The following is a 16,505-nucleotide window of genomic DNA, read 5'->3' on the forward strand; positions in this document are numbered from 1 at the left end:
GGTGGCTGGGTAAATTATACTATTTCTGGGGCTAATGATTAACACATTGCCTGAAAGCAAATCCAAGAAGGAACAACGAAGCTCAGTCTGAAAATGCAAAATGAACACATTAGCATAATTCAGTGAAGAATAAAACTGCAATGTTGCCCAGCCTCAAAGCTAAACAAAGTGAAGTGAAAAGAATGCAGGACACTTAAGTGTGTAGTTGAATAAGAACCAGAACCAGGTGGCAAATTTGACTAAAAGATCTATTTAAAGAAGTATTCTAGGTCCTGATCATGTTGATTATTCTTCACAGAGTTCATAGAGTTTAAATACCTATTGTAGTCACAAAGTCTCAAACATTATAGACAGCAGTGCACTGAGTCAGTTTTAGCTGTGAAACCAAAACAGTAAATGAGTCTACATACAGTCTACATACAAAACTACAGATTTTTGTGATGTAAAAAAACAAATTATATACGATTTCCCTGCCATTCTTTATAATGATTTAAGTGAAAAACAAATAAAGACATGCTGTATGTCTTGTTATAGCACCTTTTGTTTGTAATATACAGTATTTTAAGTATTGGTGTTCCCTACAGTAATTGCCTGTAGTGTGTGAATGAGCTTGCAAGTGAGTTTATGTGTGTGCCCAGCAATGGATTCGCACCCTGTCCAGATGTACCCTGCCTCGTGTCCTAAGCCTCCTAGGATAGGCTTCAGGCCCCCTGCAACCCTGAATACAGGATAAAGCTGTATAAACGATAAGTGATGAGTGAGTATTTTGAGTAATTTACTGATTTAGCAATTCTTTTGATTTGCCCACTTTTTTAGTTGACTCTTTAGCAAAAATGATCTATCAGATCACTAGTGAAGCTCATATGCACAGTTCTCTTTACATCATTACACATGTTTGGGATTCAGATTGAGCTATTCCAAAATGCAGATCTATTCTTCAGGAACCCTTCCATTGTTGACTTTGGATGTGGATTATCATGCTGCTGGAAAGTGGAATTTGTGGAATCTTCAGTTGTCTAAATGCAGGTTTTGTTATGTATAGCAGTACAGATTTACTGGTCTCTACATGCAGACTTTATTGTCTAAATAACTGGCAACGGAAATAAGTACACCTTAAGTGAACATGTCCAAAGTGTCAATAGTTTGTGTAAGCACTACTGTTATCTAGCACAGTCTTAATCCTCCTGGGCATACAATTCACCAGAGCTGCACGTTGTTGCTGGGATCCTCTTCCACTCCTCCATAATGATTTTCAGAGCTGCTGGGTGATAGACATTTAAAGATGATGTTGTTCATGGTGTTCCATTGTACATCTGATGTTTTGTAAATTTTTTTGTTTCTGTCTTATGATACTTTTTGACAGTAATATCTTGTACATATGTTTTAAGCTCTTTGGGGACCATGGCATTAGCAGTTGGATAAAACCAAAAAGACAAGAAAGTTCTACAAAAATACCTGATTTTTATTTGGGGTTCATCAGAACACTTTACTGACAGGTGTATGATAATTTCTTTTAAAATTCATTTGAATTTAATAATAAGACAGGTAGCAGCAGCTGGATCCTAAATACTGCAAAAATGTCAGATTTAATCCAGTTTCACATCATGCTCATTATAAACCACATATAAACCATTTTTTTTAACAAAAAAAATTAACACAATTTTTTAGTGTTGTGAAGGATCACTGGTTAGAAGCTCAGGCTTACAGAGATTAAATTGCAGCATTATATAAAGCAGGGTCTTTTGACATATCTAGATGCTTTACAACATTGAGAGAGGTTCTGTGCAATATGGAGACGTTTTCGCCTACGTTGGATAAACTTAGACAATTTTAGTGGTTAAACATAAGTCTTACAAATTTTGGATGTTTTATTGACAAGCATTCACGGTATCTCAAAGAGCAGGAATGGGATTAATATTATCAATTATTAAAAAAATATACACATTGGTGTAAAAACTTTTTAGTATTTTATTGGAAACCCTTAAAATATTACCTAGTAGGCTGGGCAAAAACAGGAAGACTTAAGAAAAACTGCATATTATTATGTCTAGTTTCATATGAGACATGAACCAGTCCTGTGGAGTGTGATGACTAATAAACTCCATGTTGCATATAGGCACTCCAAAACAGGCAGAAATGCAGTTTCTTATCTTTGGTAAATAATATACAATCATCTGAAAGAAATAGCTAAGACATCCCCAGCATGTCAGGATATGTATAATTTTTTTTTAATTATAAATAACTTTACCATATTTTATAAGGAATCACAATGTATCTCAACTTACTTTGATACAGCTTCAAAGTAAAATTCAGATATATAACACTGATTTGTGTGTACCAAGTAAATGTTATGCATGGAGAGTTTAAATCAAGAATTACAGAGGAATCTAAAATTATTGTAAAGGAATACAAAAACAAGCATTGCCAGGAAGTGTACAATTATTGTGTAATAATATTAAAGTAGTAAAATAATAAACAAATAAATAAAAAAAGAATGATCTCAATATAGGACTCTTTATTTCTCCACATTTCAAATTATTAACAACCCTGTAACAGACCATTTACATCAATCATCACATGAATAGAAGCACACATGCTACACAGCCTATCAAAATTCAATCATTCATCTTTATAAACTGCTTTATCCTGGTCACGGATTTGGCGGATCCACTGCCTACAATGGGAACACTGGACACAACATAGAGACACCCCAATGAGACACACCTCTGTTGCAGCACCCTATTCACAAACATTTATTTATATTTAGGAGCAGGTTTACTGAAGCCAATTCACCTAGTGACATGGCCCAATTATTCCAAAAAAATGAGGCCAAATAAATATGGCAGCCTCACAGCTCCAGGTTCTCTGGGTTAATGTAGAGTTTACTTTGTGAATATGTATGTCGTGTTCTGCTGGTATTCCAAACTTGCACCACAATACTAATCAGAATAAAGCAGTTAGTGATGAATGAATGAGTGAATGAATAAACAAATGAATAGTTCAAATGACATCGGTGTTGAGATCCGTGGTCAGAGATCATTAACTCTCTGAACTGTCAACCAGACACTATATTTAATCACAACACTTTCTAAAAACAACACAGTGAATGTCAGGATGTAAGAAATCTAATCAGAGTCTAAATACTGTAATGCTATGAGAAGATTTTAATGTAGATGATTTTAATGTAGATTATTCTTATTAGTGCAGAGTTTGGTGATATAAATCATTTTTATCATATGAAGATGAGCAGTAAGTCTGGTGTAAAATGTGTCCATAATTTGGACTGTGTCCATAGTGTACAAATATAAGCAGAAAATAGATACAGATACAGATAACTGTAACTATATAGAAATGTTAATATTGTGCCATATACATTGTAATTAAAGCATAAGCACATTTCTATTAATTTACCTTAATTATGAACTAAAGTATTTATTCTAGTGAGTCATGTTTCATTTATAAAGCTACAGAGAGACAGTGTCAGAAGTGTTTCTCGGCAGCAACTATGAACATGCCACTATCAGTAGAATTTGGTATGTTTAAAGGCTTGTTGTAGTTTTATATCCTACTGTACCATAATTTCCTATAAAAACTGAGAGTATGTGTGAGGATCACTTGCTCTATGCATTATCAGTAATTTAAAAAAGTCACTGTAGAGTATGAAGTTCCATGCAGCGGGTTTCACATTCCTTCTTACTGTCAAATCTATTAAGATTCCCATCACATCCTCCATACCAAAAGTGAGAACATTTATTTTGCTCTTGATCATAGAACCATTTGAGCACATAATTGCTGCAGGGTCCTTCATCTTGTTTCAGGTGGCACACATCTGTAACTAAAGGGAGAGAGAGTTATTAAAAAAACATACAACTCCTGCAGGGAGTATGAACACAGATTACTTAATGTTCTTGATGACACATTATGTAGCATTCAGTTTTGTGCTTTAACTCTTGTTGTTTCCACCACAACCATCATAATAGAAGTGTAAGCATGCACGAGCATTTTTTCATAGTACCACTTGTGCACATATTCTCCACACACTATGCCCTGCCAATTTGCAGTAAACACTGGGCTGGCAGCAAAACAGTACAAAAACCTGCATGATGCATGCAGGAAATATAAATCACACTACACATGCTTACATTTGCACTCCTCATCATGTATCATTAACAAATGTCATGCAACTTTGCAATTTCTTTCCTTTTACTGGCATCACTGTTAAACGTGTTGATTGTTACATATTTTAAGGTCATTAAAGTATATTATTGTTATAATAATGATTATAAGCATAGCTTTGTAGTGGTCTTAGACATAACCTGTAACAGTTCATGTGGCTTGGGTTGCTGTTGTCATAACAGATGTATTTTTGGACATGCTCAATTCCATTATAAAACTGTTTTACCATTTGAATCACCAGGTCCTGAGTTTGGCACATGCCCATATTCATACTTACTCTTTACCTCCACTCCTTCTGTCTTTGTATACTCTGTGTATGTGGATGCTGTAGGAGGAAATCTGAGAAAACAAGGATATCTTTTAAACATTTTTTTATTACACATTCTACTGATTTGAATAACAGATGTTAACAAACCTGAGTGTGTTATAAATATGTATAAATGCTCAACCTTTCCAAAAAACCCAATTCTAAACACCTAATATAAAATAAATAATACAAATAATTAGTAATTATAACAGTTAGTTCTGACTAAGTAACCTGTTTGGACAAGAGACATTCCATCAGTGCTAAAAATGGAAGGTAAACTGGATTGTTACAACAATAATTAATTATACTAACGGTCAGTCCCCAGCATGGGTGAAAGTAGGTTGGTACTGTACAGTGTGCTGTGCTAGAATGAGGGGAGAGGAGCTGCCTTCCAAAACCAAGATTCAAAACCAGTCACATTATATCATGTACTTTTAGTCTTAGTATCTGCATCTAAGTCAGCCTGAATTGCCTCTGAACCATCGATATTTTGTTTATGGCTAGTACAAGCTACAATGTTAACACCTAAAGGGCAGTACAAGGTTTGTGGAACGATTGATTTTACACCCTAGGGCACTAGCTTTCCATTTAATGCTTTTTGGGATTTAACCACAGAACCCAGAAATTAACAACCCAGAAGTTAACTGATAGTCTAAAGCAGAAAACATTGAAATATAAAGTAAATGTTAAAATAACTGACTTTTAAAATAGATTTTTAATGTTGAAGAATTATGTAAAAGTAAATATAATGTAAAGTAGAAAATAAAACATATAAGCCTGTGATTTTTTTTAAACACATTGTTTTAACTGACATTTATTCAGTTAGTCTATCTTAGCATTGCCATGTTAACACTATTTTTTATTCAACTACTATCACTGGTTTCATTTAACAAAAAGTGTTTTCTGTTTAACTGGCATGTAGAAATTACATTTTCCTTCACAACACTAAACCCATTACACATTTACTGTGGCACTGCACTTAAATCCTGCACTGTGAATCCTAGCAGTGGGACAAATATCCATAATATCTTGGCTAGGGTGTCTTGCATTTTTGTTTTTATATGAGATTTGCTTTCACAAAAAACATGCTTGTGAATCCAACATTAGCATGTCCTGATTACATGGGGAAGTGAGTAAAAAACAGTACACTCATAACCTACACATGCTTTTTGCATGACCCAAACACATGCTTTTATCTAATTTTTAACACTTAAAAAAATGTATGAGCCTTTTTTTTTTGTGCTCCACTCCAAACTATAATAAAGCGGAATTAAATAGTAAAACAATGTAATTCTTGAAAATATTATAGATTAGATATACAATAAGCCTTCTTGCATTATTTTAATGACATTTTTCTCAACTGCATAGTTTAATTATATAATTTTGACTTATAATAAAAATGCATTTATTCCTAATTAAAGTGTGATATGATATGTAGGTCATCTGTAAAATTACCTGTACAATTGAACAGGTGATCTCTTAGCTGCCTCATAGACAACTTCATCGATTTGACCTTGATCTTGCTGTTGCTTAAAACTATCACACTGTTTTTTGAGCAGCGGAGAAGGGTAGGTATTCATTCCTCCTGTATTAATAAAGAGCAAACCCAACTCAACCATACATTTATACAATAACTGAGACATATAAGCAACTAGAAATTTCCCTTACGACTCAAAATGTGTAGGAAAGTCCTTATAAAGCGCTGTGAGTACTCCTGCTCTCCTTTCTTTACAAGGCCCAAGGGAACTATGTGCTGCTCTTGAGGAAAGCTGGCAAGCTCCTCTACCTGAGTGTAGTTGAAATGATCCCCGACTGTTAGAGTGAGAAGCACCACACCCTGACACTTAGCCATCATAGAGATAAAGTCCAGTTTTGCTCGATCAGAATATTCTGTCTCCCCTCCAACTATCAGCAGCACCATCTTGTTTTTTCGTGGCTTGGAAGCAGTGAGGAGACTCTGCATGACTACAAATTCCACAGCGTGACTCAGCTTGGAGTAGCCACCAGTCTGCTGTAGATTTACAGAGATGCTCTGCTTCATCTGGTTGCGGTCTTTGAACTGCTGGAAAGTGAAGATCTGCTTGACTGGAGCCTGGGCTTCACTGTATGATGAACTCTGCTGATAAAGTGCCACTCGTGCCTGTGTGTCAACTTTACTGGGCTGACCACTCACTACAAGCTGGTCCAACACTGTGCCTAACACCTCCTTCACTCCCTGATACTGATCTGCCTGGATGTTCCGAGAACCATCCACCAACATTGCCAGATCCACGTCTACCTTCTTTGGAGTGGACACTGTGGTGGTTTGTGGACAATCTCTAGCTGGATTGCAAGGATCTGAGAAGACAGCAGATAAAATAATATCCTGTTAATTAATTCTAACCATCGGCTTGATTCGTACTTTTTATTAAAATAAATCACAAGAAATGCATTATTCAGATCACCATCAGCTTATTTTACATATTACCAAAGCAGATGATACATCGCTGGATCCTCTCAAGTGCTGCACCCTGAGCCTCTGATCTCTCCCGCACATTAATGAAGCTTCCTGTCTCATCAGCCTTTTTTTTTTTTATAATACACAAGGAAAGAAAAGTATATAAAAGCCTTAAAAGATACATCCAATCAAACTGATTATAAATATCACTGTTACCATTTTATATTACCTGAAAAGCACGCTGAACATTAGGAGTATCTCTAAAACCAATAACACCAAGGTTTATATCCAGAGCCTTGTATTCTAGAACAGCTGTGGTAATGGAGGTCACATCCTGGGACTGTCCACCAGAGAAAAAGATTGCCACCTTTCTGATCAGGACACCCTGACGAATACGTTTGAAGACATTTCTCCCCACAAAGCGCATGGCTGCACCAATGTTGCGTCTGTTGGATGTACGTGTCAGAGGGATGTTCTTTACAGCTTCCAACAAGTCCTTCTTACGATGATAGTCAGAAAAACGGATGAGGTACTTAGTGTTAGAATTGTAGGACACTACAGCCACTCGTGTCCCTGTGGGACAGTTGCTTTCAGCGATATCAATGGTGTCCAACAGAGAAAAAAGAGTTGAGCGCATTCTCTCAAATAACTGAGATGTCATGTCTTCAGACACGTCCAAACCAATCACCAATTCAGTGGGGTACACAGGGCAAACTGCTTTATCTAAAGTGGAAGACATGCCAAAAAATAGAGAAATGTGCTCAAGTTAATTGCTGTTAATCAATGAACCATTATCGTCCTTATTAATGGTATGTTGTCTAGAAATGAAAGTAAGAGACCTACCTTTACAGCAGGCTGTGGGGGTAAAATATAAAATACAAGTTAAATAGAAGAAACATCCAGTTTACAGGAATTTAATAATCATTAGTATAGAGTAGAGTATTATGAAACTTTACCACAGTTTTCTTGTACAAAGCTAATCAGTTGACAAGTCTAAAAGAATACAAGGCAATTGTTATACAAAGTAGAAAGAAACTGAGAAGTGAAAAGCAAAAAAAAAAAAAAAAAAAAACTTACAGACTTTTCTGAGATTCCTGGTGGTCCTTTAGAGCCCTTTAAATAAAAATATATGGAATATGAAGCAAATTATTATTTAATAAATGTCATGAATAATATTATTTAAAGCTTACAAACCCTTTGTCCAGGTGGCCCTATGGTTCCATGATCACCTGGAGCTCCTGGCCTGCCTGCATTTCCCTGTAATACAATCAGGTCAACAATGAACAAAGTGAGCAGTAAGAGAAAGGAACTGTTATTAGTTATGGACCATTAATGACAATGAATCTTACTCCTCTTCCACTTCTGCCTTTAGGACCATTATTTCCTTCTCGGCCAATTTCTCCATTTTGACCCTAAGCACAAAATTATAGAATCAATATTAATCTTCTTACTGATATTCCTTAGAACTAGATTTATCCAGTTCCAGTTATATCTGGTAACTGCAGTGAAATTTAGTAATAACCTGGGCAACAACCAGGCTGGGCATCCTCAAAAAATTATTTGTGGGAGGGCAACAAGCCCTGATGAACCTGCTAGCTGGTTCATCAGGGCTACCTATTGAGCCTCTAGCATACGCTGTGTTGGTATAACCACTCCAGTTCACGTCATGCACCAGTAAACAAAAATAATAAAAGTAAATTAAGAATATAGATACATTTCCTGAAAAAAATGTATGAGCGCATGAGCTAAAAGGCTAAAAATGGCTCATTTATTGCCCATGTAGTTACACAGGTATGAGTGTGTATACCGTCTGTGATTCGGGGAGTATGTGTGAGTCAAGGGGTGAGTGGCTTGGACCACTTACTGCAGCCCCTCCTCCTGCACGTGAATCTCACAGAGAATGTAACAAGCTTTCACTTTAAAGCCAAAAGGGACTTCTGTGACACTTTTACTTAAAAAAACCCTACTCAAGGTTTTAAAATTGTGGGGTGTCAATATATATAATTACAGTATAATTTCTTGTTTATATTTGAGCACAATAGTCTAAAAGCATTTTTAAAGTGTATGTCCACTTTTCAAACCCCATCATAATCTATGGAGTGATTTTTACAGTGATTTTAGAGCCATTTTGAAGAGGTGATTTTTTTTTTAATGTATGTAATTTTTACCAGAGTACTTGATTTGATGTGTATAATTGGAAAAACTAAAATTAGGGAAATGTTATAAGCTAATTCACATATGTCATGGAAAATACTAGACATCAGCTTAACACTGATATTACAGCTGTATGATCCACCTATTATCCTGATTATTATCTGACAGTACACTGATTTTTTCTTTTCATTTTATCTGAATACAGTATGACAATAAAGGGTGAAAAAGATTTTCTAAATAGCAACAAAACAGTGTAAATAATTTGTGCAAATCAAAATGAGTAGCACTGGTGATAAAATGTTGTACTACAAAGGATTCAAACTCCAGAATGTATAATATTGTTACTTTGTTTGCACTAGTACTGGAGTGTCATGTTATTAATTATTGCTTTAAGCGAAATGGATGCATATCAACTTTGCACATTTATTAAAATGTTGGGTTTTTTTTGCAAAAAAAATATTCAGAATCCGGTAACAAATTCAGTCTCTATATAAGTTTCATCCAAATATTTTATTTTCTGTTCTATTGAAAAACATTGTTAAATAAAATGTACCTGAAGTCCAGGATATCCTGGAAAACCAAGATCCCCCTGTAAACAGGCAAAAATTGCAACTGAACATTTTATTTCAAAATTCAAGCTTTACCATAATGAAATCAGTTTCTACTGATGTAGAGTACTATGAGGACACTGTGGTGTAACCTTCTGTCCTTTCTGTCCTGGTGATCCATATCCATCTGGACCATCATTTCCCTGTTGTGGAGGTACAACAAAGAAAGCAGGATAAAAGTAAATAAGTCAGAAAGATTGAGCGAGAGGGAGTGAGAAAACAAACAAAAAATGAAACAATTTTAAAAATGTAAAAAAAAAATCTTTGTTTTAGTTTTAGACCAAAAAAACAACACACATACTTGAGGGCCCCTGAATCCTTCTGGCCCAGCTCCTCCCTTATTTCCAGGTTCCCCTGACTGACCCTATATAAGAATACAGTCAGTCTTGATTGACAAAGTGCCGCAGAGAAGCTGTAGTTAGAAGTGAGAAGTGATATACCTTTTGTCCCCTGGGTCCTACACTACCCTTGGATCCTTTGATTCCTTCTGGACCAGGTGGTCCCTAGTGGAAAGTGATTTACATTATTAAAAACAAACTGCTTTAAAAACATTAATGTATTGTACAGTATGTGGCCAGAGTCTTGATCTTTATGCATACCAGAGGTCCTGGAAAACCAGGTATTCCCTTCTGTCCTGGAGCACCAGAAGGGCCAATTTGCCCCTGGGCAAGAAGAGATAAATAAATAAAAATATTAGATAAATACATTTTTGAATAAAATAATTCAAATTGACACAGTTGCTGGAAATGATTATTAATTGTTAATAAACCCTTAGAGCCTGGATTTAAATGACAGGTGTATTGCTACGTTTGTTTACTTGTACACACCATCTCCACCTACACTGGAACGAATTTACAGTAGACACTACTGGTAGTTTCTACTTTTCTTGCTCTAAGCAATTATTCAGGTGTTATTGGAAGGCATCCTGACAATAGGCTAGTAGTGTCTGAGTCTCAGGAGGTTAAATGAGTATCATTAAAGAACATTGGCCTAGAGAAGAATTCTTTCAGCAAGTTAAACTATATTTAAAGTATAAAATCATCCCCATGAAAGAATAAGAAATTTGCACCTGTGGCCCCGAAGGTCCAGGGGCTCCAAGTAATCCAGGTTTCCCTGGAGATCCATTAATACCCTAAAGAAAAGAAGAAAACAGCTCAATGAAAATGGCAACACCTCAGTTTCAATCTGGTTTTATATTTATCAAGTTATCCATAATTTTTGGATTTTAATTATTTGGCTACTAGCGTGAGTACCCGTCATTGATTGGATAAGAGTTTTTAGAAAAGGTTAAGGCTAAAAAAATAAGCTGATCTGTTTTAATGCAATCAGTGATATTATTATTTAATGTTGAAGCCCACGTACATTTCTGCCTGTGTTCCTGCACGACAGAACTCTTTGCCTAACTTATTGATACAAAGAAATACAATTTTGTAAGGTTGAGTATCTTACACCTTGTTCATGCTAAGTTGTACTTCTTTTGTCATCAGCCAAAGACACTCCCTGTTTGGTAATCGGAGTGAATCACAGATGAGAAATTAAAAAAGGAGATCGGATAAAGATTGAATTTTGTCTTTGAAAGACTCCGGCAAATTAAAATTCACTTATACCACTATAGTGCTGTTATTTTAGCAGTGAAAATATTAAGTAATCTCATTAAAAATATTCAGTTCATCTTTGCTAATTAATATCTATTGGTGCAGGTATTTGTTTACATTGAGCAAGTAGCTTATTTTAAAGTATATTTTTAAATCGGGCATATAACTGTTTATAACATTTTACTCAACGTTTGAATTTAATTCATCCCTAAGTACTGCCAAAGTTTCGTTAAATTCTGTCCAGCAATCGATTTGAGATGCACACACAGTTTGATGCATGTGCACTATCCTTTCCAAACATGTGATTTGTAATGTGGCACATAACTGGTCAAAACTTCACTTTTACTGAACATTTTGATTTATGCCACAGGTTTAACTTCAGGCAAATATCAGTCCTGCCAAATATTCATTAAATTCTGCCCAGCTAGTTTTGTGTGATAGTGTAACAAAATCAGGCAGGACAGACATACAGACATACAGACATAACATTTTCATAGACTTATTTCGGGTCCTCCAATGCATGAGCCATTAAGATACTGTATCATTGAAAAAGTAAGTTCTGACCAATTTACAGACAAAAGCTTTCTTATATTTATATAGATTAGTGCTAAATACAACATACTATTAAACCAGCAATGCCTCTTCGTCCGTTTTGACTCTGAAAAAAAAAAAAAAAAATTACTAATTTGAAACTTATTACAACATGCGTTGTAATGTCTAAAAAGACGTACAGGACTGCCTTTATCTCCAGGTCTGCCTGGGCTTCCATCTGGCCCTGGCTCTCCCTGTTATTGAAGAACAGTTGGAGTAAATTATTATCTAATGACCAGTATTATATATATTATACTATGCTGGTAGCCAACCTCCTGATGTATCTACATTTGAAGTAAATTTGTTATTGTCAGCCTTTATCAAGTTACCTGTCATTGCACACACCACATTTTACCTTATTATTATAACCTTAATGGCTTGAAACACACAATAAATAGTTATTAGAGAAACAGAGACATACCGGTCTTCCCATGTTTCCAATCTCACCCTTTGGACCTTCTAAATTGTTGTCAGTTCCTGACACACCCTTCATAGAAGAGAAGACGGTAAGAGAAAATCCATCAAAGCAACAAAAAGTGAAAAAGATTGCAACTGAATTCTAGAGGAAAATTCCACTTTGCTTTGTGGCAAGACTTCATCATCAAACCTATTTTTAATTAATGGGATGAGAGAATGTCCAAAATTTCACTGTAGATCTGTGCAATATTCCCTTAATTAATTTTGCCACAAAAATTGACTAACTGTATAAGCCCGTGTGATTTTCTTTCCATTCTATTGCATTATCTATTTTTCCTAATTTTTAAAAAATTCTTTTCGCTCTTTCTTTCCTTTGATACCTTCCTTAGTATAAATGTATTATATACACAGAGGTAAACAAATTTGCGTTCCCTGCTGAACATCAATAAACACCTTCCCTCCTGAGAAAAGAAGCTGTTTTGTCATGGTTTTATGTTCTTTTGCTAAAATGTGATATGCATTTGAATGATGCAAATGTTTTAAAAAGGCTATATGTCAGTAAATGACAATCCTGTGGCTCATATATATATATATATATGTATATTTTTTTTCCTCCGCATCACTCCTCATAAGGCTACTACTACCACTCAGTCGGGAGGGTCAAAGACTGTCATGTATTTCCTCTGAACCACGTGACACCAGCCGACCGCATCTTTTCGAACTGTCCGCTCACGCAACTTGGTTAAAAAAGGGAAAAGACTAGTATTATGTTTACAATGAAGACAATTTTGGTCCTTAAATAGTAATTGTTATTTTCTTTTGCTTACAAAAATAAAGATAGTAAAATGGGTAAAATTTTCTTCAAACTTTGTTTTTGTGATCAAGACAATGATATTTCTGAAATTCAAAATGTATTTATATAAAAATTGCCAGGTATAAACTTTCTGGCTTGCACAAAGACAACAAGACCAAAATTATAATATATAAAACATATACATTTTCTAATGTGCAAAACAATTTAAAAGTGAGTAGTTTCCTTGCTTTACACTTGCACTTCCTATGCTGTGTCTAGGCTTTGTAATTTCCAAGGAATCCTCTACCCACTGCAATAAAGCTGTTCGATGCAGTTTTTTGTGTCCTGGTACGCTTCTTAGAATATTCCTTGCACTCCATAATCTTCTCTATTTGTGACGCTTTCTCTGATCAGATAAATGCACACTTTCACCTAGCCAGTTCCACTTCTTGAGTCTCAACGTCAAAAGCTCGGCTTTGGACTTTGTGAGACCCAGGTATCTCACCAAGTCGTTTAGGTGTTTTGGGTTGGAGTAGTATGGATTTCTCCCTTCTACTGCATCTCTGTAATCTGGATCAACAACTGATCCAACTGTTGCTTTCTTCTAAAGACAGCAGATCTTCCTTTGAAGAAATAGGCATGGGGAGCTCTGTGCTGTGTAGCACTGAGGCGACAGATTATGGAATGTCTGGATGTATGATAGGAGGCATTCTTTCCACTTCGTTGTTTCGTAGGGTCGACAATGCAAAAAACAAACAAACAAAAAAAAAACAGTTGCTTGGTCAACAAACAGCTGAGTGGTCAGTCGGGTCCTGCCAAATCCGTGGAACTGCAAATTTCATGGATCTCTCTTTTCCCCTTTGTACCAACCTGCAAAAGAGCAAAAAATATAAAGTATATATACATATAAAAATAATAATAATAATGAAAAAATATATATATCTTAATGAATTTTATATAAATAAATAAATAAATATATTTTATATATATTATACATATATATTATATACATATATATTATATACATATATATTATATATATACTTATTTATATAAAATTCATTATCTAAAAAAAATTAATAAAGCTGTTCACGTACCATCCAGAGTTCGTTTGCACAGTTTACAGGTGACATGAGGTGCCCACACCTTATCTTGCTCCCCAACAGGACCGCAAAAATATGCCTTATAGGCCTTACACATTTTAACAGATGTTAAGTACTTTTTTGCCCTTGTTCTTGATTAATACACCACTGGCAGATGCTTACATCCTCAAGATGCCAAACACAAGCTAATTTATCTATTCAATGACATGACTATGAACTGTTGAGCTCACATTTGTTTTGTTTTTATAATTCTATAAATGTTCTAGATAGTTATAGAAATTCATGAAAAAAAAAATCTTAAATGGTTTGATACATTCTCGACATGTTCTGGAAGGTTCTGGAATGTTCTTATATGTTCTGTAAAGTTCTCAAAAATTTTAGAAACTTATGAAATACTCTATAAATGTTAAACAAAAGTATACTAAGAAAAGTGTACAGTGATGCTTAAATATGCTGCACATTTAACAACAACAGCAATAATAATAATAATAATAATAATACAACTCACCGGATCACCCCTCAATCCTTTTTGTCCTGGAACACCTGGAATTCCGTGGACACCTTTCTTGCCCTATAGCACAACATATATCTTTAGTAAACTAAAATTGATAATACCAAACGGAATGATTAAATCAAAGTATTTTACCAACAATTTAATACACTAAAGAGAGTGGTGAATAAGTACTGTATGAACACATTATAATTCGAATATATATTATAGAGCAAAATTATTACTAGTCTGCCTGGTTCTCCTGGCTCTCCTGGGTATCCTGCTAATCCAGGCACACCCTAAAGAAGGCAGCGAAAAATATATGAAACCCCACAAATACTGGCCAATACATATAGTAATACAAACTAATATACTACCCAAACTTACTAATGTTTAATAAAAATATAATTTTACCTGTTCTCCATGTACTCCATCCAAACCATGTTCTCCGCTTTCACCCTATTAGATATAACAAAAAATATTCTGTATGTTTAGGTTTTGCCATGTTGAGACTGTGTCTGTTCTCCAAGCTGAACAAAAATTACCCATAAAGTCTGTTTAAGTAATTTAATTAAAATAGAGACCACAAATTCAGAGCACACTGAATACACAGACATCACCTCTGATCTGAAGCTAGGACTGTCACATATTAAAGTGACATATTATAGTAATACTAAAGTGCTTACTGTTAAGGAAACTATAATGAATCAAAGGTTTAATATACTGTGTTCAACAGAAACCTGAATATGTAGCATTAAATAAAGCTAGTCCTCCTGGATACAGCTACTGTCCATACACCAGCCTCAACTAACTGGTAGAGGAGAAGGCGTCGCAGTTATTTATAATGATAATCTGACGATAGTACAAAAAAACAGACACAAATTTAATGCATTTAAAGTTCTCTACAGAAACATAAGTGTAGCTACAAATATTAAGTCTGCTCAGTCAATATTGCTAATTATTATTTACAGACCCTTAGGGCCTGAATTTCTCTGCGAATTTGTAGATTTCCTCTCAAACCTCGTTGTTTCTGTAGACAAAGTGTTAATTGCTGGAGATTTGTGTAGTAGGACCCACTTATAAAGCAGGTCACACTTTGGATTTAATAATATCCTACAGATTCAGTATGAGAAATATAATCACAATTCCATAGTCTCACGTTATCTCAAATCACTAGTTTGTCTCAATTAAAAGTGTTTCCAAGTGTGTAATAGTAATAATTTATGAACAGCGCCGTACATTAAACATTAAATATAGACATTAACTATCAGACAGAGCTTTATCAGTACAGTCATATCCCAGAGTTAACAACTTTGATCAGGTGACTAAATAAACTGAGTCAACATTCCATTATACCTTAGATAATGAAGCTTCAGTTAAAAGAAAAATTATTAGAGATAAGAAATTCACTTCCTGGTATAATGACCACACACACTTTAAAACAGACCGTGCAATAATTAAAACGTAAATGGCATCAAACTGAAATGTTAGTATTTCAAATAGCATGGAAGGAAAGCATTCTGAACTATAGTGTTGCTAGATTGATGTATGTCTCCACTTTTATAGAAAATAACAAAAATAATCCTAAATTTTTCTTTAACATCATAGCAAATTTTAATTAGGAATAAGACCACTGCAGAAATTTCCACAGCAACAACATGCAGTATTGAGGACTACATGAACTTTTTAAATAACAAAATCGTAAATATTAACCAGACAATTTAATTAATGCAGATGATACACTAACCATATCAGATAAGAACCTAGAACACTTTACTCCCCTTGAAGAGAATGAACTAATTTCATCCCTTTAAATTCATCAAAATAATACAAC

At 34.8% G+C, this 16,505-nt stretch overlaps 1 protein-coding gene across 1 annotated transcript in view; it reads right to left on the reverse strand.

The window, feature by feature from the left end:
* Positions 1–2,262: 2,262 nt before the first annotated feature.
* Positions 2,263–16,505, reverse strand: part of col6a4a (collagen, type VI, alpha 4a) — a 54,115-nt gene continuing 39,872 nt past the window's right edge. Inside the window, exons 17-39 of the mRNA XM_053494376.1 lie at positions 15,086–15,130; positions 14,917–14,970; positions 14,690–14,752; positions 12,290–12,355; positions 12,009–12,062; positions 11,900–11,935; positions 10,752–10,814; positions 10,282–10,344; positions 10,123–10,185; positions 9,984–10,046; positions 9,775–9,825; positions 9,628–9,663; positions 8,270–8,332; positions 8,115–8,177; positions 7,998–8,033; positions 7,877–7,913; positions 7,764–7,775; positions 7,150–7,643; positions 6,951–7,044; positions 6,152–6,820; positions 5,939–6,068; positions 4,454–4,515; positions 2,263–3,835 (exon numbers count right to left, since the gene is read on the reverse strand). Of these exons, the coding sequence (XP_053350351.1) occupies positions 3,648–3,835; positions 4,454–4,515; positions 5,939–6,068; positions 6,152–6,820; positions 6,951–7,044; positions 7,150–7,643; positions 7,764–7,775; positions 7,877–7,913; positions 7,998–8,033; positions 8,115–8,177; positions 8,270–8,332; positions 9,628–9,663; positions 9,775–9,825; positions 9,984–10,046; positions 10,123–10,185; positions 10,282–10,344; positions 10,752–10,814; positions 11,900–11,935; positions 12,009–12,062; positions 12,290–12,355; positions 14,690–14,752; positions 14,917–14,970; positions 15,086–15,130 (2,505 nt within the window). The 3' untranslated portion in view covers positions 2,263–3,647. The remainder of the gene's footprint in view (positions 3,836–4,453; positions 4,516–5,938; positions 6,069–6,151; positions 6,821–6,950; positions 7,045–7,149; positions 7,644–7,763; positions 7,776–7,876; positions 7,914–7,997; positions 8,034–8,114; positions 8,178–8,269; positions 8,333–9,627; positions 9,664–9,774; positions 9,826–9,983; positions 10,047–10,122; positions 10,186–10,281; positions 10,345–10,751; positions 10,815–11,899; positions 11,936–12,008; positions 12,063–12,289; positions 12,356–14,689; positions 14,753–14,916; positions 14,971–15,085; positions 15,131–16,505) is intronic.

Source organism: Clarias gariepinus, chromosome 4 (assembly GCF_024256425.1).
Source record: "Clarias gariepinus isolate MV-2021 ecotype Netherlands chromosome 4, CGAR_prim_01v2, whole genome shotgun sequence".
NCBI lineage: Eukaryota > Metazoa > Chordata > Actinopteri > Siluriformes > Clariidae > Clarias > Clarias gariepinus.